The sequence below is a fragment of the Somniosus microcephalus genome, chromosome 11 (assembly GCF_052327205.1).
Source record: "Somniosus microcephalus isolate GS21.2 chromosome 11, FLI_Smic_1.0, whole genome shotgun sequence".
NCBI classification, from domain to species: Eukaryota; Metazoa; Chordata; class Chondrichthyes; order Squaliformes; family Somniosidae; genus Somniosus; species Somniosus microcephalus.
Window position 1 is genome coordinate 31,363,977 of NC_140997.1, and position 22,938 is coordinate 31,386,914.

The 22,938-nt window shown below is 45.9% G+C and overlaps 1 protein-coding gene across 1 annotated transcript in view; it reads right to left on the bottom strand.

The window, feature by feature from the left end:
* Nucleotides 1-22,938, bottom strand: part of apoltp (apolipoprotein lipid transfer particle homolog) — a 433,926-nt gene that overhangs the window by 44,612 nt on the left and 366,376 nt on the right. The window contains exons 63-66 of the mRNA XM_086000433.1: nt 13,972-14,064; nt 9,596-9,800; nt 2,647-2,834; nt 485-582 (exon numbers count right to left, since the gene is read on the bottom strand). Of these exons, the coding sequence (XP_085856559.1) occupies nt 485-582; nt 2,647-2,834; nt 9,596-9,800; nt 13,972-14,064 (584 nt within the window). The remainder of the gene's footprint in view (nt 1-484; nt 583-2,646; nt 2,835-9,595; nt 9,801-13,971; nt 14,065-22,938) is intronic.

Sequence of the window (22,938 nt, forward strand, 5' to 3'; positions counted from 1 at the left end):
GCCTGGTCGGCCCAACCTCTCCTCATACGACAGTCCTGCCATCCCAAGAATCAGTCTGGTGACTTTCAAAAGATATATCTTGAAGCTTCTTTATATACAGCAGGAGATGAAAATTCCAATAACCTGTGCGAATGCAAAGCCGACACCAGTTCCTCTAATAATTGTAAAATGCTCTTCAATCCATGCTACCATCGTTCCAGTACAGCCCACAGTATGGATATGGCCTTGTTTTAACATCTCATCCAAAAGACAGCACCTCAGACAGTGCAGCACTCCTTCAGCACTGCACTTAAGTGACAGCCTACATTATGTGCTCAAGTCTCTGCAATGGGTCTTGTACCCAGAACCTTCTGACTCAGAGGCTAGGGTGCTACCAATTTACAACGGTTGACATAATGATCTTTTGGAAAACACATAAAATGTCACTGTTAACGCAACTGAAATATAGTTACAAATGCATAATATTTAATAGCTTGGCACTTACTCTGCTGAGTGTTTGTAGAGATTTGCAAGTGGCTTTTGGATCTTGCTTGTGGCTTTGGAGATTCTTGCCTCGACCCACTTCAATGTTTGTTGTGTTGCCTGTTCGGATATGGGGAAAAGTGTTACCTTCATATGTAATGGAGTAATATCAGATGCAGGTCGACAATGGTAAAAATGGAACAGAAAGATGAAGATAAACGATTAATGAAATAGAGATACTGCAAATATGAGCTATTTGATAGTTAGAACTAACAACCAAGAACAAGGAAAGTAAAGTGTTCAAAAAAAAATTCTATTTCAATTTATTATCTATATTGAATATATTAGAAAGCTCAGGAACTACAATAACCCTTTTGCCAATTTTGTTCAATACTAGAAAATGCCTTTTATTGATCCAGTTTTACTGTACTGTTCAACACTGACTTAGTTCATAAACAGAAAGAAGTCTAAAATTTGTTGCAGTCAAGCTTGAATAGCAGTCATGGTTGGAATTTGAATATATGCCCCTGGGACAGGAGTCAAAGTGCTCAAGTTCTGCCGCTACCAGATTTACTTCTAAATGTATTTACAAATCATCCCTACGCAGACCAACTAAATACACACAGTGGGGTTAATTTTGACTTTGGGCGATAGTGTAAAACGGGCAATATCGATTCAGCCGTCCATTGCACATCTCTCTATTGAAACATAGAAACATAGAAGATAGGAGCAGGAGTAGGCCATTCTGCTCCTGCCATTCAATGAGATCATGGCTGATCATCCAAATTCAGTACCCTGTCCCTGCCTTCTCCCCATATCCCTTGATCCCTTTAGCCTTAAGAAATGTATCTAACTCCTTCTTGAATATATTTAATGAATTGGCCTCAACTGCCTTCTGTGGTAGAGAATTCCACAGGTTCACCACTCTCTGGGTGAAGAAATTCCTCCTCATCTCTGTCCTAAATGGCTTACCCCTAATCCTTAGACTGTGACCCCTGGTTCTGGACTCCCCCGCCATCGGGAACATCCTTCCTGCATCTAGTCTGTCTAGTCCTGTTAGAATTTTATAAGTTTCAATGAGATCCCCTCTCATTCTTCTAAACTCCAGCGAGTATAAGCCTAATCGACCCAATCTCTCCTCATACGTCATTCCTGCCATCCCAGGTATCAGTCTGGTGAATCTTCGCTGCACTCCCTCCATGGCAAGAACATCCTTCCTCAGATAAGGCAACCAAAACTGCACACAATACTCCAGATGTGGTCTCACCAAGGCCCTGTACAACTGCAGCAAGACATCCTTGTTCCTGTACTCGAACCCTCTCGCTACGAAGGCCAACATACCATTTGAAACATAGAAGATAGGAGCAGGAGTAGGCCATTCGGCCCCTCGAGCCTGCTCCGCCATTCAATGCGATCATGGCTGATCATCCAAATTCAGTACCCGGTCCCTGCTTTCTCCCCATACCCCTTGATCTCTTTAGCCTTAAGAAATATATCCAACTCCTTCTTGAATATATTTAATGAACTGGCCTCCACCGCCTTCGGTGGTAGAGAGTTCCACAGGTTCACCACTCTCTGGGTGAAGAAATTCCTCCTCATTTCTGTCCTAAATGGCCTACCCTTTATCCTTAGACTGTGTCTCCTGGCTCTGGACTCCCCGACCATCAGGAACATCCTTCCTGCATCTAGTCTGTCCAGTCCTGTTAGAATTTTATAAGTTTCAATGAGATCCCCTCTCATTCTTCTAAACTCCAGCGAGTACAAGCCCAATTTGCCTTCTTAACCACCTGCTGCACCTGCATGCTTACCTTCAGCGACTGGTGCACAAGGACACCCAGGTCTCGTTGCACTTCCCCTTCTCCCAATCTATTGCCGTTCAGATAATAATCTGCCTTCCTGTTTTTGCCACCAAAGTGGATAACCTCGCATTTATCCACATTATACTGCATCTGCCATATCACCCAACCTGTCCAAATCATACTGGAATGGAAATGAAAATCGAGACAGATGTATCTCACGATTTCTAATATTTAAGACCGAACATGATTTTTTTCATACTTAATAAGGTCAGCTGGAGCCGAGAAACAAAACATATTTCCCCAGTATAAAATAAACTAGATTGCAAAATTAAATATTAGTGGCAGCAAGTATTTTCCTCTGTAGTGCAGCATTTATTACACTTACCAAATCAAACGCTTGCTTGGTAATATGTAGCACTCTTTGCACCGATTGCAGTAGCCATGTGTCCTGAACTACTGTGGGTATAAAAGACTGAATTTTCTCGAGATAGTCCTCAGTTTTCTGTCTCCACTCTTGATCTAGTTCCTTCAGTGTCACATCGTAGTAAGCATCCTTTAGTGTGGCCACAGGCTCTGAAAATCAAATGGACTTATCTGTTAAATATATTAAAAATCTTACATCTGCATGTAGTTCGGGTCTACTGTTTCCATTATAACTTGCTATTCCTACATTTATAATGAAACATGCTATGAAAACTTATCATGCTGTAATTACGCCCTCCCACCAGTGGAGGCAAAGTGAGATAATTATAGCTGTAGGTCATTGCTCAATCACCCCCTTTGTGGAAATGGTGTAAATAGGGAAAGCCAGGTAACTGTAGCTACTTCTAAACTCCTACGGTCAAACAGTTGTCATGGCTTGTATATTTTAGGCTCCGGGTCAGTGACTGTATTTTCCCTCAATTTCTTTTTAAACAATGTTTTGAATAGGGAACAATGTGTGATGTTCTGAAGTAAAAGTCTAGTGTGTGACAGACAAGTGATAGGCACAAAACTATTCCAATATAAACATACACACATTAGCATATCTCTCATGGTGTTGCTCACAGTGAGTCATAGAAACATAGAAGATAGGAGCAGGAGTAGGCCATTCGGCCCCTCGAGCCTGCTCCGCCATTCAATGAGATCATGGCTGATCATCCAAACTCAGTATCCTGTCACTGCCTTCTCCCCAAAGTCAGAGGTTGGACTGCTACGAGATGATGGGGGTTGCTACAGTGAACACCTTCAGCGAAAGAGTTTGTTAGGAAGTTTGTAGGAGAGCTACCCAGAGGAAGCGGAGTAAATGGGGCAGATTTTCCCGTTATTGTTCCTGGGCCATATTGGATCACCTAGGTGCAATTTATCGAAGAACATCAGGTGGCGAGGATGATACGCTGGTCATGGAGCTCGTCTAACTTCCTGACAATTTAAATTCATGGATGGAAAATTGGGCTGGTTCCTTATAGCGTTGCAATCCTCCCCGCCAGATAGAGCATTTGGACACAATGATCAAACAGCAAAATCTGTCCCTAATTGTTTCTTGATTGGATTCCTGGAAAATAAATAAGTGGACTTTCCTCACCTACATTACAACAGTGTTTATGTTTCCTACATTACAACAGTGACTACATTTCAAAAAGTACTTCATTGGCTGTAAAGCGCTTTGGGACGTCCGGTGGTCGTGAAAAGCGCTATAGAAATGCAAGTCTTTTTCTATTGCAGGTAGACAATAGATACCACGTTAGATACCACAGCAGCATTTATGTGAATTCTCGGTCTAAATAAAAAAGGCAAATGCTTTAACCACTTACAATATATTACAAAATATAAATATTCCACTCTCTGTATGTATTTGTTTTTCTCTCTCTGTATGTGTCTTTCTCTTTGTCTGTTTCTCCATCATATTTGCCTAATTCTCCATCATATCTGCCTAATTTTTTAAAAATCAGTAGATTTTCATAATTTTTTGTACAGCTACAGACTTCTGATTTGCTGCATTCAAAAGGATTTTGAAAACCTTTGATAGATTTGATTGATTCATTTTTTGCATTTGTTATAGGTAGATAATGACAACAGCTTGCATTTATATAGCGCCTTTAATGTAGTAAAAATATCCCAAGGTGCTTCACAGGAGCTGATAGTTAGATAAGGAAGGACAGGAGAAGACTTGAGTGGAGCATAAGCGTGGACTGGTTGGGCTGAATGGCCTGTTTCTGTGCCGTATATTCTATGTAACTATGTTATCAGACAAAATCTGACATCAAGCCACACAAAGAGATAGCAGGACAGGTGACCAAATGCTTGGTCAAAGAGGTAGGTTTTAAGTAGACAATTGTCACTTCTAATAGTTACGGAAATCTGACACTTGAATCAATGAAAAAAGTGTGATCCTAGAGCGTGACATAGGATGTGTGACACCAGAGGGGCAGGAAATACATGGGCCCAGAAATTTGGGTTGGAGGCTTCCCGCGGGTGTAAGCCTCCGACCTGCACTTACCTAGCGCGCCGGCCATTGTGCTGTGGGCCCGCATGGGATTCCGATCCTGGGCCTGCTCCAACTGCCGGCACGCAGCGCTTGCGTATCCCAGGGGTGCAGTTAGTTCGAAGCGTCCCCTGGGATCACGTGGGCCATGGAGAGCCAATGGTAGCAGGGAATCTGTATTCATAGATTTGACAGGAAGACCTGTCAAACCTATGAATACAATTCAGCCCCAAAACATAACTAAAACTTCAAATACATTTTTTTTAAATCACATTTTTAAAATAACTATAAATTACATAAAATAACTATTTTAAACAATAATTTAAATTTTTGAAAAAATTAATTACAGTTTCTAACAAGGCTAAAAATAAACTTACCTTTCTTTAAAGTATTTAAAAATAATAAACCTGTGGAAAAAATGTTTTAATTTTACTTAATTTACCACTTACCTTGTTAAAAGCAGGCCTTGCGACTGCTTTTTGGAAGCGTAGCTGCTGGAGACTTACCCTCCCGGAGAAAGCTGCAAAAAAAACGGAAGGTCCAAGCGTACGCGCTGCCTCTCCGGCGCACGCGTTCAACCTGTGAACCCCTTCCTTCAAGGGAACGGAAGTTCCGGTTTCCCACGCATGCGCAGTGCATGCACGAAACCAGCAATTTCGTTGGGCCTACGCGTGAGTACCCAGCGCGTACTCACCCGTGGGGACCCGAAGTTCTGGCCCATAATAATAGTCATATCATTTGTACAATATAAACAGTGGCGTTTTTGTGGTGTTGCTTGTGGTAATTCAGATAAGACACTGTTTTATATGGATAATAAAGGAGTGTTACATCATTTAATGCACAGTGTTTTATTCTTCTGGTAAGATAGGCCTATCTCCCTTTAATGCCACAAAGTCTAATTGTTAAGTAAATGGATTCTCAGGTCATTCAGAGTTTAATTGTTGATTGGTCAGGAACTTTGCAAATTGGAATGTCCTTGTCAGTTTAAGCCTACAGCTTAGAAGCATGCATGATTTTAAGACTGCTTTGCATCTGCAACGAAGGCCTCCTAACATCTGGCAATTTGTGTTGATTCAGAGTGGAACTCTATTTGGGTGATCTCATTAAAAAGTCCATTCGCATTAAACAAATGCTTCACGGGGTCTCAAATTCCAGCCAGATGTACCAATACTGTGGAGGAGGAATTCCTGGAGTGTATACGGGATGGTTTCCTGGACCAATATGTCGAGGAACCAACTAGAGATCAGGCCATCTTAGACTGGGTATTATGTAATGAGAAAGGATTAATTAGCAATCTTGTTGTGCGAGGCCCCTTGGGTCAGAACGATCATAATATGATAGAATTCTTCATTAAGATGGAGAGTGAAATAGTTGACTCAGAGACTAGGGTCCTGAATTTAAATAAAGGGGACTACGATGGTATGAGGAGCGAGTTGGGTAGGATTGATTGGGGAATGACACTCAAAGGGTTGACGGTGGATGGGCAATGGCAAACATTCAAAGATCGCATGGGTGAACTACAGAATTTGTTCATCCCAATTTGGCATAAAAATAAAACAAAAAAGGTGACTCAACCGTGGCTAACAAGGGAAATTAGGGATAGCATAAGATCCAAGGAGAGGACACATAACTTGGCCAGAAAAAGCAGTAAACCTGAGGATTGGGAGCAGTTTAGGATTCAACAAAGGAGGACAAAGGGATTAATTAAGAAGGGGAAAATAGAATATGTGAGTAAGCTTGCAGGGAACATAAAAGCTGACTGTAAAAGCTTTTATAGCTATGTGAAGAGAAAAAGATTGGTGAAGTCAAGCATAGGTCCCTTGCAGTCAGAATCAGGGGAATTTATAATGGGGAACAAAGAAATGGCAGAACAATTAAATACATACTTTGGTTCTGTCTTCACAAAGGAGGACACAAATAACCTCCCAAAGATGTCGGGGAACATAGGATCTAATGACAGGGAGGAACTGATAGAAATCAGTATTTGTAGGGAAATGGTGTTAGGGAAATTGATGGGATTGAGGGCCGATAAATCCACAGGGCCTGATAATCTACATCCTAGGGTACTTAAGGAAGTGGCCCTAGAAATAGTAGATGCATTGCTGGTCATCTTCCAAAATTCGATAAACTCTGGAACAGTACCCATGGATTGGCGGGTAGCTAATGTTACCCCACTGTTCAAAAAGGGTGGTAGAGAGAAAACGGGGAATTACAGACCGGTAAGCCTGACATCAGTAGTGGGGAAAATGCTAGAGTCCATTATAAAGGATGTAATAGCAGAGCACTTGGAAAAAAGTGACCGGATCGGACAAAGTCAACATGGATTTACAAAAGGTAAATTGTGCTTGACTAATCTATTGGAATTTTTTGAGGATGTAACTGGTAAAATAGATAAGGGAGAACCAGTGGATGTGGTGTATTTGGACTTTCAGAAGGCTTTCGATAAGGTCCCGCAAAAGAGAATAGCGTGCAAAATTAAGGCACATGGGATTGGGGGCAAGGTATTGACTTGGATAGAGAACTGGTTGGCGGATAGAAAGCAAAGAGTTGGAATAAACGGGTCGTTTTCCGAGTGGCAGGCAGTGACTAGTGGGGTACCGCAAACATCGGTCCTAGGACCCCAGCTGTTCACAATATATATTAATGATCTGGATGAGGGAACTAGATGTAATATCTCCAAGTTTGCAGACGACACAAAGCTGGGTGTGCGTGTGTGCTGTGAGGAGGATACCGAGAATCTCCAGTATGATTTGGACAGGTTGGGTGATTGGGCAGAAGCATGGCAGATGCAGTATAACGTGGATAAATGCGAGGTTATCCACTTTGGTGTCAAAAACAGGAAGGCAGATTATTATCTGAATGGCAATAGATTGGGAGAAGGGGAAGTGCAACGAGACCTGGCCGTCCTTGTGCACCAGTCGCTGAAAGTAAGCATGCAGGTGCAGCAGGCGGTTAAGAAGGCAAATGGTATGTTGGCCTTCGTAGCGAGAGGGCTTGAGTACAGGAACAAGGATGTCTTGCTGCAGTTGTACAGGGCCTTGGTGAGACCACATCTGGAGTATTGTGTGCAGTTTTGGTCGCCTTATCTGAGGAAGGATGTTCTTGCCAAGGAAGGAGTGCAGCGAAGATTCACCAGGCTGATACCTGGGATGGGAGGAATGACGTATGAGGAGAGGTTGAGTCGATTGGGCTTGCACTCGCTGGAGTTTAGAAGAATGAGAGGGGATCTCATTGAAACTTATAAAATTCTAACAGGACTAGACAGACTAGATGCAGGAAGGATGTTCCCAATGGTCGGGGAGTCCAGAACCAGGGGTCACAGTCTAAGGATAAGGGGTAAGCCATTTAGGACAGAGATGAGGAGGAATTTCTTCACCCAGAGAGTGGTGAACCTGTGGAACTCTCTACCAAAGAAGGCAGTAGAAGCCAATTCATTAAATATCTTGAAGACGGAGTTGGATATATTTCTTAAGGCTAAAGGGATCAAGGGATATGGAGAGAAGGCAGGAACAGGGTACTGAATTTGGACGATCAGCCATGATCTCATTGAATGGCGGAGCAGGCTCGAGGGGCCGAATGGCCTACTCCTATCTTCTATGTTTCTACCGGAGAAGATCACCATGTTCCCTGAATGTCATTTAGAGGAGGCTTGTCACTAACAGTCAGTGGTTTTGATACCACAATGGAATTTCACACTTTTTATGTTCACTATATGTGTGAAAGGAATGGGAAACCGAATGAGGGAGAAGGAAAGCATCAGCTTTTTAAAGAGTTTGTATTCGCTGGATCATGATAAAAAAGGATGGAAATGCAATCCTATCATTTGAACCGATGTATTTTTGAGCATTGTAATTTGCAGACTTCTCTATTTTTGATTAATTGGGTTTTGGGGAGGCTTCCTAGTTGTACCTAAGATCAGGACCTAAGATAATTGAATAAATAATAATGAACTGACAGGCAACTGTATGGTACTTATGATATAATGGAATTTGACACATCTAAAGTAATGGATAGAAAATCGTGCCGGATTTCTTATGGGTGTGTGACCCTCCCATGCACTGGACACAGGCAATTGAATACTCCCAGTTGCAGAGACCGAGCGATGGGGTAGAGTTTCCGGGTGCAACAGTGCCCAAAATTATGCATGTTTTGAAAAGTGTTTTTTTTTCTTAGTTTCCGTTCAAATTCATTTGCATATCACAGCGCGCAAAATCTGCCATAAACCAGCACAATCGGGCAGCGTTTTAAAACGTAATTTAAAAAAAAATTGCTGTACAAAATATTCCGTGATATGTTTAAGAGTGGTAACTAGCTGAAAATGGGTTAATCACAAAAATAAAAAGCAAACGTTTTTAATCACCGTGTCAATCCACCACCCGATTTTAAATGACTGAAAATTACTTTAAAAAATATACAAAGCAATTTGTGAGTTATATTGGTGTACAGTAGTCAGTTTCTTAGTTAAAAAAAAAATAAATACATATATTCAAAAGCTTTTAAAACATGCCTATTAGAGTCCTTGCGCCCAAAAAAAACGGCTTAATTTTTGGAGCCTCCTCGAAGGCCTGCAAACGAGCGCAATTGGCGCAAACTCCCAATGGTGATGAATTCACCCTGGGGAGCATGGCCAGGTTTGTGGGTGGGGCCTGCTTCTAGCACGATGTTTTTTAAACTAGCGCAAAAGATCACAGAAACTCGAGCTGCACTGAATGTAATTTGCTCTTAAAATTCTGCCCGCCTTTGCGCTGGTTATACCGATTTTGGGCGAATTGCGCCCCAAAAACCAGCGCAACCGAGCGGAAACTCCAGGCTACTGTGCCCAACCTCATTTCAATCTTTTAATGCGTATTCTTTATCAGTCTTTACTTACTTTGTAGTTCTCCTTGTAGCTGTTGTAATGTTTCTTGAATCTTTGCGAGGTATAATGGAACGACATGCAGCATCATCTGTCTGGCTCTGCTCAGCCTCCATAACTGACGGAATGTTCTACCACCATTCCTAATCATGTCCGCTGTTTTCTGCGAGACCTTGAGCATCCAACCACATGTTTCATACAGGAAGTCAGTATCTTCAACCTATATAGAAGAATAAAATTACAGCTCAGAGTACATGCGTAGGGAGGAAGATGTTTTGCCCCTAACCTAAGACAGGCAAGTTTCGGGCCATTAGTAGTGTGAATCAGGAGTACCTCTACACAGCTGATTACTGAGCTTGAAAGCACTGACACAGCCAATAGGCTGACAGAATACAATATACATACAAGCCAAAAAGGCCACAAGTTATCAGTGATGGGGTGAAAATAACACTCGTCCAATGGAACGAGGAACTGCTACACATATTTGTGCTCAGTGAACCAAATGATTAACAGTGCTACTTTGATGCAATTCTTTTCAGTCTCTAAGCTGAATACATTTCCTCCCCATATCATGGGGCCATACTGTCCTGACATTGCAAAAGCATTCTACCATAACACTGAACTCTATGTTTTGCTACACGGTGCAATTCCCTTTGGTTATGGGGATTATGTTGGCCTTCCAAACAATGCTATGTCCTGTCACTAGCACGTCACACAATTGGAACAGTGGCATTCTTCCCTGCAGGTCTGGACGAAATGACTACAGGAAACTTTGGTTTATCTGGAGGTTGTATGTCCGGAAACCTCGATCTAACGGCAGAAATCAGCAGCCGTTTTGGTTAGGTTTTTTTTCTTCTCCTAGCATTTTTTTTTAAACAGTCAGGCTCTGGAAAGCGTCTCTGTAGCTTAGCAACAGCTTCAGAGACGCTTCCAAGGCACGGGCCAAGTGTTTACAAGCTGTTGCTAAGCAACAGTGTTTGTTGTCAGATACGGAGATGAAAACCTCCGTATCCTTCAACATTAGCGCTGGTCTATCCGGAAGTTTTGATGGATCGGCAGCAGCTCGGTCCCGTCGGTGCCAGATATCGCGAAGTTTCCTGTATAAGAAATAATATATGTAACAGCTGTTATCAGCTGATGGCTGGAATTCACTTGTGTTCAATTTCGGGCTGCCAGATAACATTATGTCCGGACCCATTGCAGTGTTTACAGAGATACATTTACAGAACCATCTATAGGTGCAATGCTTTTACAATCTTATGGCCACTCACACTTTATATATAATTGATTGGTGTTAATAGATACTTTGCATGGCTTAAAAGTTGCAATATCAAAAAAGTTTATTATGTGACGTTTTCTTTTTGTTATCGTAACACTTATATTTAAAGTATATTATATGTGAAAAAGTGACGTAATTTTGTGCAGTCAGGATGGCCGAGCGGTGTAAGGCGCTGCATTCAGGTCATAGTCTCCCCTGGAGGCGTGGGTACAAATCCCACTCCTGACATTTAATTAGTGGCTGGCCATCGATTTCTATTCGACAACACTGGCATACAGCAATGTTCAATTGACCAAAGGCGGTCTATAAGTTTGACTGCACATGCTGAATGCTGGCCGCCTTCCCACCAGCATATTTCAATATTGCAAATGAAAATATGGAAATGGCAGACATCGATATATATAAATCTGTCATTCTGTCTGTCTGTCATTCTGCCTGTCATCGCGTGTGCGTCTGGCGGGCTATGCGCTCGAAAGTTACAGGGCGTACCTACGCGCGCGTTACCTCCAAAGAAAGCTTACGCTTCCAAGACGGTTTTAAGCATATTTACGTTTCGGCCGGGCTAAAATCGCGCCCGCGGTATCCCAAAAACCTTCAACATTCCGCTCATTAGCATCTCATTATCCGCTCATTAGTGACAGAGTGACCTCGAGGTCGACCAATCGTACGGCGGCTTGCTGCCGCGTGCGGCCGGGCCCTCCTATGGTCGAGTGACGGGACGATTGACCAATCCTACGCTTTGGTGACCTGACGGTCGACCAATCGCTGCGTGTGTGGGCGGGCCTTATCGTTCTTAACCGAGGTGAGTCGCCGCCATCTTGCTTCCATTCTTTTTCCTGCTTTCTGCGTCTTTCTTTTCAAATATACATTTCCACCAAAATAAAATTGAATTTATTAAATTGTTTTTAAAAAAATCACTCATTTGTAAACCTAACCTGAACATTCTTTTTCCTACCTTTCCCCGTTTTTTTCTTAGGCCTCAAAGCCTGCACCTTTCTTGCCCAGCCAGGCCTGAGCTCGGATTGCGCTCTGATAAGCTCCGCAGCCGACCCCCCCCCCCCCCTCCCGCCGAGCCCGAGGTGCGGCTCTGAGAGGGCGGCCGAGCCTCGCCCCCCCCCCCCAGCAGGAGCAGGTGAGACGCGGCGTCTCTGTTCCGCGCTCGGCGGGGGGGGGGGGCGAGGCTCGGCCGCCTCTCAGAGCCGCAATCGGGCTCGGCGGGGGGGGGGGGGGGCGGGGCTCGGCTGCCGGCCGTCTCTCAGAGCCGCAATCGGGCTCGGCCGGGGGGGGGGTGGCGGGGCTCGGAGAGCGGGGCTCTTGGCCTGGGCCCCCCCCGCCCCTTGCCCCCCCACCCCCCTTTCCCCCCCCCGCTCCCCCTTCTCCCCCCCGCCCCTTCCCCCCTCCCTTCCCCCCGCCCCTTCCCCCCCTCCCTTTCCCCCTCCCCTTCCCCCCTCCCTTCCCCCACGCCCCTTCCCCCCCGCCCTCCCTTCCCCCCGCTCTCTTCCCCCCACCCGCTCTCTCTCTTCCCCCCAGTCGCTCTCTCTCTTCCTCCCAGTCGCTCTCTCTCTACCCCCCAGTCGCTCTCTCTCTTCCCCCCAGTCGCGCTCTCTCTCTCTCTTCTCCCCCCCCCCCCCAGTCGCTCTCTCTCTCTCTCTTCCAACAACAACAACATGCCCTCGAAAAAGCCTCGGCACCACCGGGCACTCCAGCTAGTGTTGAATAATTACTTGCATCGGCATTTACAGTAGCACATGCCGGGCATCCCAAGGAAACTAATATTAAATCAGGGACGGGGACTCACCAAAATTAACGTAAATAACAGTAATGAAGAAAATAATCGCACTAAAGTGTGACAAACCCCCAGGACCAGATGGTTTCCATCCCAGGAATTTAAAGGAAGTAGGTGAGAACATTGCAGATGCCCTAATATAATCTTCCGAACGTTCCTTTAGATTGGAAAATTGCACGTCACTTCACTATTTAAGAAAGGTGAGGGAGGGAAACCAGGGAATTATAGACCAGTTAGCATAACATTCGGCAGGAGACAGAGAGTAGGAATAATGGGCAGGTACTCTAATTGGCAGGATGTGACTGGTGGTGTCCCAAAGGGATCTGTTTCGGGGTCTCAACTATTCACAGTATTTATTAATGATTTAGATGCTGGGATGCAGAGCCACAGATCCAAATTTGCCAATGACACAAAGATAGGTGGCATTATAAGCAGTGTAGATGGAAGCATAAAATTACAAAGAGATATTAATAGATTAAGTGAATGGGCAAATCTGTGGCAAATGGATTTCAATATAGGCAAGTGCGAGGTGATCCACTTTGGACCTAAAAAGGATAGATCAGAGTACTTTCTAAAAGGTGAAAAGCTAGAAAGAGTGGAGGTCCAAAGAGACTTTGGGGTCCATGTACATAGATCATAAAATGTCACGGACAGGTACAGAAAATAATCAAAAAGGCTAATGTAATGCTGGGCTTTATCTATAGAGGACTAGAATACAAGGGGGTAGAAGTTATGCTACAGCTATACAAAGCCTAGTTAGGCCACACCTGAAGTACTGTGTTCAGTTCTGGGTACCACATCTTAGGAAGGATATATTGGCCTTGGAGGAAGTGCAACATAGATTTACCAGAATGATACCTGGACTCTAAGGGTTAAATTACAAGGAGAGGTTACACAAACTAGGGTTGTATTCCCTGGAATTTAGAATTTAGGTGATTTGACCGAAGTTTTCAAGATATTAAGGGGAACTGATAGAGTAGATAGAGAGAAACTATTTCCACTGGCCTAAAAATTAGAGCCAGCCTTTTCAGGAGTAAAGTTAGGAAACACTTCTATACGCAAAGTGAGGTAGAAGTTCGGAATTCTCTTCTGCAAAGGTCAATTGTTAATTTAAATTCTGAGATTGATAGAGTTTTGTTAACCAGGAGTATTAAGAGATATGGGGCAAAGGCGGGTATATGGAGTTAGGTCACAGATCAGCCACGATCTCACTGAATGGCGGAACAGGAAATGGCAGACTCCTGTTCCTTTGTTCCTAGATTCTAATTTTTTATAAGACTAATGAAAGAAAACTGCAAATTCTAGGACTTTGTGCGTGGTACTCACATTTTTCCTGAATTTCCAAACATGTAGATCAAAATCTTTGAGCTTTTTCAGCAACTGGTTCTTAAAATGCAAAACAACTTCTGAGAGTTTGGCCTAAAAGCAAAAAAAAAAGCCTACAATTGGCATTAATGGAATTAGATTTAACACGCACTGAATAGAAGACTTCTCAACTACTTGAAATCCTTCATAGTCTCGTCAGCTGCAATAAAATCTCCCCTGTTCAGAGGGAGCAATCTGAGAATACTGCAACAAATGATGTAATAATGCAGGAGCTGAGAATCCAACTGAAGTCAGCATCAAGCAACATGTTCTCATGTGCCTGACTATAAAACACAAAACCCCCCTTGGTACTGAAAGTCACTTTCTGCTTTCAAACCATGCCCCTTTGCTGGAAAAATAATTACCATACAATATCCAATGATGAAATGTTATGAACTATAATACACTGAACTACTGATCTACTATTCCAGTCTTCCAAAGATAAATGAAATTTATAGTACTTTTTGACAAAAAAAAACTCTCTCCATTTTCTCTAATTGAAGGCTACTTGTCACCCCATACCTTGCCCTAGCCTGATGGACAAGGATGAGCTCAGCTGTAGACTTTCCACCACCACTGTCAAGTTCTACTCCATGATGAACGTGAAGTATAGAGGATGTCACTTTTTAAAATGGCATGCTTGATCTAATGAACTAGCAAAACTTGTCTCTATTAGGAAAATGTTCTACCTTGTGGTGGGAATCAAACAATTTTCCTGGAATTTTCCTTACCTGGGCGGGTCTGTTAAGCCCGCCCAGCTCGTTACCCAGCCCAATGAGATGGAGCGGGTCTGGTGACGTCACTCATGATGTTTTAAGCCAGGATTCTTAAAGGGACCATGGCCACATTAAATTTTAAGTTTAATCTAACATAGTGGGTGTTGAATCTTTACTGTACAATAATATAATAAAAGTTATATATGAGTGACAAAGAAATATTTAAATAATGCAATCATTAAATAATATGGCGCCATCTACAAATACGATCAAGAACATAATTTAAAAAGTACATTAATTGGGAAGTTATTGGTGCTTTAGTCACGAATCCAAATTTTTTTTTTTTAACAGTAACTGGTACAAATAAAAGATCTATGTGTATAGGTAATATATAAAATTAAGCAGATTTTAAATGTAATTGTAAAGGGGTGGATTTACAATCTTATGCAAGTTCAAAGGAAGAGCTGCGGAAACCCGGACAAACAGTGTAAGTGCTGCTTGCAATGTGTTTCTGGGATTTCTGCAGCTCTTCTGTTGAAGTTAACAATGGACAAGTGAGAGAACCTCTGCAGAAATTCACCCTAAAGTCTCAGACTGAAAAATTTAAGTAGTCATATTCAGGGACTGGAAGCAAATTGAACCAGTGGAATGAGTGATGACTTGATCTAATGTGTAACTGGGTAATCACAGTATACGGTGAGAAAAACATGACCAGAAACAACACAAAAATCTATTTAAATGGTATATGACATTTTTTATAGTGCAGATCAATTCACTGCAATTACTGTTGAGTTGGAAGGCAACAGCTGGGAGTGGCCAATGAAAAATGTATTTCCCTCACCATCCAGGGTAGTACTTACATCCTTTCAGGAATTTCTGAATTAACATTTACCAGTAGCTTTTCAAGTAGAACAGAATCTCCATCAATCTGTTAGCCGATGTAATCAACATGTTTTTATTTTGGTTTGTTTTCCATGCTGTCAAGTAATCAGTTGGAGCAATGGCCACGGAACTCATGCCTCAGGTTGACAGACATGGTTAGAGTCATAGAGCCATAGAGTTATACAGCACAGAAAGAGGCCCTTCGGCCCATCGCGTCCGCGCCGGCCATCAAGCCCTGTCTAATCTAATCCCATTTTCCAGCATTTGGTCCGTAGCCTTGTATGCTATGGCATTTCAAGTGCTCATCCAAATGCTTCTTGAATGTTGTGAGGGTTCCTGCCTCTACCACCCTTTCAGGCAGTGAGTTCCAGATTCCAACCACCCTCTGGGTGAAAAAGTTTTTCCTCAAATCCCCTCTAAACCTCCTGCCCCTTACCTTGAATCTATGCCCCCTTGTTATTGACCCCTCTACTAAGGGGAAAAGTTCCTTTCTATCTACCCTATCTATGCCCCTCATAATTTTGTATACCTCAATCAGGTCCCCCCTCAGCCTTCTCTGCTCCAAGGAAAACAACCCCAGCCTGTCCAGTCTTTCTTCATAGCTGAAGCGCTCCAGCCCAGGTAACATCCTGGTAAATCTCCTCTGCACCCTCTCCAAAGCAATCACATCCTTCCTATAGTGTGGCGACCAGAACTGCACACAGTACTCCAGCTGTGGCCTTACCAGCGTTTTGTACAGCTCCATCATAACCTCCCTGCTCTTATATTCTATGCCTCGGCTAATGAAGGCAAGTATCCCATATGCCTTTTTAACCACCTTATCCACCTGTTCTGCTGCCTTCAGGGATCTATGTACATGCACACCAAAGTCCCTCTGATCCTCTGTCTTTCCTAGGGTCTTACCATTCATTGTGTATTCCCTTGCCTTGTTAGTCCGTCCAAAATGCATCACCTCACACTTTTCAGGGTTAAATTCCATTTGCCACTGTTCCGCCCATCAGACCAACCCATCTATATCGTCCTGTAGCCTGAGGCTTCCCTCCTCGCTATTTACCACCCCACCAATTTTCGTGTCATCTACGAACTTACTGATCATACCTTTTACATTCACATCCAAATCATTAATGTAGACCACAAACAGCAAGGGACCCAGCACCAATCCCTGCGGTACCCCACTGGACACAGGCTTCCAGTCACAAAAACAACCTTCCACCATCACCCTCTGCCACTAAGCCAGTTTTGGATCCAATGTGCCAAGGCACCCTGGATCCCATGGGCTCTTACCTTCCTGACCAGTCTCCTATGCAGGACTTTATCAAAAGCCTTACTGAAATCCATGTAAACCACATCCACTGCACTACCCTCATCCACACACCTAGTCACCCCCTCGAAAAATTCAATCAACTTGGTCAGACATGATCTTCCCTTGACAAAGCCATGCTGGCTATCCCTAATTAATCCTTGCCTCTCCAAGTGGAGACTAATTCTGTCCCTCAGAATTTTTTCCAATAATTTCCCTACCACTGATGTTAGGCTCACTGGCCTGTAATTCCCTGGTTTATCCCTACTACCCTTCTTGAATAATGGTACTACGTTAGCTGTTCTCCAGTCCTCTGGCACATCCCCTGTGGCCAGAGAGGTTCTGAAAATTTGTGTCAGAGCCCCTGCAATCTCCTCCCTTGCCTCATATAGTAGCCTGGGATACATCTCATCCGGGCCTGGGGATTTATCCACTTTTAAGCCTGCTAAAACCGCTAGTACCTCCTCCCTCTCGATGCTAATATGTTCAAGTATATCACAGTCCCCCTGCCCAATTTCTATGTCCACATCGTCCTTCTCCATAGTGAACACAGATGCAAAAAATTCATTTAAAACCCCACCTACATCCTCTGGCTCTACACACAGCTTGCCACTTTGGTCCCTAATGGGCCCTACTCTTTCCCTAGTTATCCTCTTGCCCTTAATATACTTATAAAACACCTTAGGATTTTTCTTTATTTTGCTCGCCAGTGTTATTTCATGGCCCCTCCTCGCTCTCCTAATTTCTTTTTTAAATATCCCCCTGCACTTTTTATACTCCTCTAGGGCTTCCTCTGTCTTTAGTCCTTTGTATCTGCCAAAAGCCCCCCTTTTTTTCCTAATCCATTCTCGTATATCCCTTGACATCCAAGGTTCCCTGGGCTTGTTGGTCCCACCCTTGACCTTTACAGGAACATGTTGCCATTGTACTCTCTCAATTTCCTTTCAGTTCCCGAGCTGTGTGAATCCTGTGGCCATGCAGGGAAATTTAAAAAGTAGGGGGATTTGGGGATTCAGGTTCAGAAGCAGCACCTTAAGCGGCAAGAGGTATAGAATATAAAAGTCAAAATGTAATGGTGAATATAGAAAAAACCTTAGTAAGACCACAGTTGGGTAATACTGAAAGGAGTTATGGGCTCCACATGATAGGAAGGATGTTGAGGCAATAAAGAGGGTACAGTGCGGATTCACAAGAATGCTGCCTGGTATGGGAAAATGCAAATACAAAGAAATACTTGAAAAGTTTGGGCTATTTTTGTTAGAAGAGAGGAGATATGGTGTGATCTGATAGAGCAACAGGGTAGTTAGAAACAGGCTGATTCTAGTGATTGTGGGGTCTAGAGCAAGGGTAAATAGATAAAAGATTAAGGGGGCGAAATTCGGCTCCTTTGCGCCTGCTATTAGCGCCTCCGGGTGGGGCTATTGCCCGGTGAGGGGGGGGTAGGGTAAAGAAAGCGCCTCCCGCAAAATTCGGTAGGGCGTTGCTGAGGCACTACACGATAGCGCCGCACCCCTGCCGGTAGCGCCTTGCGCCGCCACGCCTCCGGAGATGATGTCATCGCAATGTGCGGCGACCCATTACCGCCCCGTGGCAGAAATTCGGCTGCACCCTGCGATGCTGCCGTGATGTGGCAGCGACCCGACCAGCAGAGACAGGCGACCTAATTGAAATCATTATAAGCTTGTTTTCCGATAGTTAAGAGCCTTTTTCACCCTATATTTTAAATTTACCTGCATGACCACAGGAACCACGCTGCTCGGGGACCACGTCTGTCAACCTGAGGCGGGATTTCTGTGGCCATTGCTCCAGCTGATTACTTGACAGTATGAAATGTCTATAAAAGCTCCCACCTGACAGCTAATCACTTTTGTCAGGCAGAAGCTGTTGCTCACTCCATTCCCAGCACAGATTCTGCAGGCTGCATGTCTTTCCAGCTAAGTCTCCATCCAGTGTCACCTCATTGGAAGAACCTCTCTCACCATTGACAGATTGCTTCTGTCATCTCTACTTCACCTGCCAGGGATCGGTGCTGGGTCCCTTGCTGTTTGTGGTCTACATTAATGATTTGGATGTGAATGTAAAAGGTATGATCAGTAAGTTCGCAGATGACACAAAAATTGGTGGGGTGGTAAATAGCGAGGAGGGAAACCTCAGGCTACAGGACGATATAGATGGGTTGGTCTGATGGGCGGAACAGTGGCAAATGGAATTTAACCCTGAAAAGTGTGAGGTGATACATTTTGGACGGACTAACAAGGCAAGGGAATACACAATGAATGGTAAGACCCTAGGAAAGACAGAGGATCAGAGGGACCTTGGTGTGCATGTACATAGATCCCTGAAGGCAGCAGAACAGGTGGATAAGGTGGTTAAAAAGGCATATGGGATACTTGCCTTCATTAGCCGAGGCATAGAATATAAGAGCAGGGAGGTTATGATGGAGCTGTACAAAACGCTGGTAAGGCCACAGCTGGAGTACTGTGTGCAGTTCTGGTCGCCACACTATAGGAAGGATGTGATTGCTTTGGAGAGGGTGCAGAGGAGATTTACCAGGATGTTACCTGGGCTGGAGCGCTTCAGCTATGAAGAAAGACTGGACAGGCTGGGGTTGTTTTCCTTGGAGCAGAGAAGGCTGAGGGGGGACCTGATTGAGGTATACAAAATTATGAGGGGCATAGATAGGGTAGATAGAAAGGAACTTTTCCCCTTAGTAGAGGGGTCAATAACAAGGGGGCATAGATTCAAGGTAAGGGGCAGGAGGTTTAGAGGGGATTTGAGGAAAAACTTTTTCACCCAGAGGGTGGTTGGAATCTGGAACTCACTGCCTGAAAGGGTGGTAGAGGCAGGAACCCTCACAACATTCAAGCAGCATTTGGATGAGCACTTGAAATGCCATAGCATACAAGGCTATGGACCAAATGCTGGAAATGGGATTAGATTAGACAGGGCTTGATGGCCGGCGCGGACGTGATGGGCCGAAGGGCCTCTTTCTGTGCTGTATAACTCTATGGCCTAGAAATTCAGTTTTGCCAGTTTTGGGGCGCTAACGTTAGCGCCCGCCCGACTTTAGCGCCCGTCCCAAAGTTGTGCCCCCTTCGCCGAAATTCAGTTGCTTCGCCCTAAGAGGTTGCTGGAGCGCTAAAAGAGGCGTTACACGACTATCTTTAGGCGCTAAGCTGGTGGTGCAGAGGGATAGCGCCGAGGCGGGGCGCAGCGCGGGTGCGGTCATTTTTTGATTGACAGCAGACCCCGTGGCGCCGGCCAGCTCTTAAAGGGGGAAGGGACGATTTGGTCTGCTGCCACGCCCTGCACACTGCAGCTTTCAAACTAGGCCTCAACACTGCTGCTGAGCCCAAGGAGCCATGGCAACGCATGAGAAGGCCCGTGAGCGTGCCCTGCGCTTCTCAGAGCGTGATCTGGATATCATGCTGACAGCATTGGAGAAGAGGCGCAGGATCTTGTTCCCAGACACTGGCAGGAATCCCACCCACCGCGTCTACACCAAAGCCTGGAGGGAGATTGCCACCAGGGTGTCATCCTACGGCGATGCCCCCAGGGACAAGGTGCAATGTCGGAAGAAATAATGACCTGACCAGGATTGTCAGGGTGAGTACCCTTTCCACTCTCCTCCTCATTCTTGCATGTACACCTGACATGATGGGCAAAGGGACCTGAAAGGCCTAATGGGCAGCCCTCAGCCAGCAGCTTTGGGACAGTCATGAGCATCAATTGCACATTCTGCACTTTACACACTGGCCAAGCTATTCCACCATGAGAGGCAGTGCACACTAGATCAGGGCTACACTCTGGCCAAGCTATTCCACCATGGGAGGCAGTGCACACTACGTCACGGCTACACACCGTACTTAGAGTCCGTCCTTTCTCTTGCAGGCTAAACTTGCGAATAATCGCAAGCGCCGCGACATCACCGGGGGAGGCCGCGCCAAGTTCCAGAAGCTCACTCCCCTGGAGGAGCGCGTGAGTGGCCTCATGGGAGGCCGCGTGATTGTGCCCAGAGCGTGCGGAGAAGCCGACCCTCCGCTGCCCGGCAATGGCCCTCTCTCGTCGCACTTGCGCATCCGAGCTACCTCCTTTGCCACTGTGCCACCAATGCGCTGAATGCCACCAGTCATGACTCCCTCGCTGACGCCCTCTCCTCACTCTGAAGCTACTCTTGTGCCTTCCTACTTTCAGCTGGTGACGAAGAGCTCCCTGAAGCTGCCAGTGACAGCCCCTCCGAACAGGAGGAGGAGGAGGAGGAGGAGGAGGAGGAGGAAGAGCAACCCGGACCATCAGGGGAGGACTCAGGTCCCGCAGCAGAGGGCGAAGTGTTGGACACGTCTTCCCTGGACGAGAGCCTGGAGCAACTTTCGGAGGGGAGTGCAGCTGCTGGGACCAGTGGCGTCCAGCCACCCAGGAGGGCTGCGGGTGGGCCGCGGCCTTCCCCCAGAGGGGGGAAGGATCGGAGGGGAGTGCAGTTGCTGCGGACATTCGGCGCCAGCAACGTGCCAAGGGTCGCCTAGCTCGGACCCCTGCTCCCCAGCGGGAGAGTCCCGCCTCCAGTCCGGCCACCTTCACCTCGGAGGAGGCGCGCCAGCTGGACCAAATGGCTGAGGATTCGGACCGCCGCCACACAGAGCTCATGCAGGTGGTGGGACGGATGCCTGAGGCCATCGAGTCGCTGGCGACCAGTGTGCGGGAGTTTGGGGCATCAAATGCCGAGAGTGGCCGGATGATGATGGAGGTAGTGGAACGGATGCCTCCGGCGATGGAGTCGTTGGCTGATGCCGTCAAGTCAGTGGCGGATGTGATGCGGGCGCAGACCAGGGCAACAGGGGCACTCACTGCTGCCACACGCGCTCTCTCAGCCAGGCATCGCCAGGACACCCGCCGCGCTGCAGCAGCACAGCGATCCGCCCTTCGGCTGATTGGTGCGGATCGTGCAGTGCGTGCCCGGGCGAGTGCCAGCGTGCGACATCACCAGCCAGCGCCTCCAATACGCCAGCTTGCCCACATTGCGCCATCCGTCGCCGCCACTCCCCCAGTGGAGCGTCAACGGCAAGCGGCTGGAGCTGATGGTAGGCATGCACATGTGCGCCAATCAACAGCCGGCCCCTCGAGGCCCAAAGCCCGTGTAGGCCGCCCCCCAAGGCCATCTGGCGGAAGGACATCTGACCCTCAGGCGCCTTCCCCCAGCCTCGCAGCAGCCACTGGGCAGAGCTTGCGGAGGAGCAGCAGGCCGGGCAGGGGCGCCAAAAGGCTGGACAAGGTCTCGCCCTCGTGGGCCACTAAGTAGAGGGTGTGGCCAGCTTTCATTTTATATGGCGGTGGACATCTTTATTTTGCCCATGGTTGTTTTGTTTATGGGTATGTTTTTTGCGTTAAGGCCGAGGTTGAGGCCTGGTTTGTTTAAATGTGGAGTTACTCCTCCCCAGGTTGTGGGAGTGAGTCGTTTGTTGCACTTTTTGTGGGGGCCGTTGATTGTTTTTGGGATTCATGTGGAAAGGGGTTTCATTTTTGTCAAATATAAATTTATCTTTATTCAGACAGTGTCCATGGTTGTTCTTGTTAGTCTTTGTTGCCTTCGCCGGCTGAGGGCTTGCGGAGCGGCTGCATTCATCTTGCTTCATGGCCACAAGGCATTCCCTGACAGGGGGCTTAGAAGTTACGTTCAATAAGCTGGCGACGGACGGCCCTTGGACCTTGTCGCTCCCTCCTGGGAACGTACTCCTCCTCCTCCTCCTCCTCCTCCTCCTGAGGTGGTGGTCCAACGTCAGGTGGCAGTGCCTGAATCCTGCGGAGAGCCAGGTTGTGTAGCATGCAGCAAACTACGACAAATTGGGAGACCCGGTGCGGCGAATACTGCAGAGATCCGCCGGAACGATCAAGGCAGCAGAACCGCTGCTTGAGGACCCCAATAGTTTGCTCGATGATGTTTCTGCTCCTTTGATGGCTCTCGTTGTATGCCTCTTCAGCAGTGGTCCTGGGCGCGCGGAGCAGGGTCATGAGCCAGGTACACAAAGGATAGCC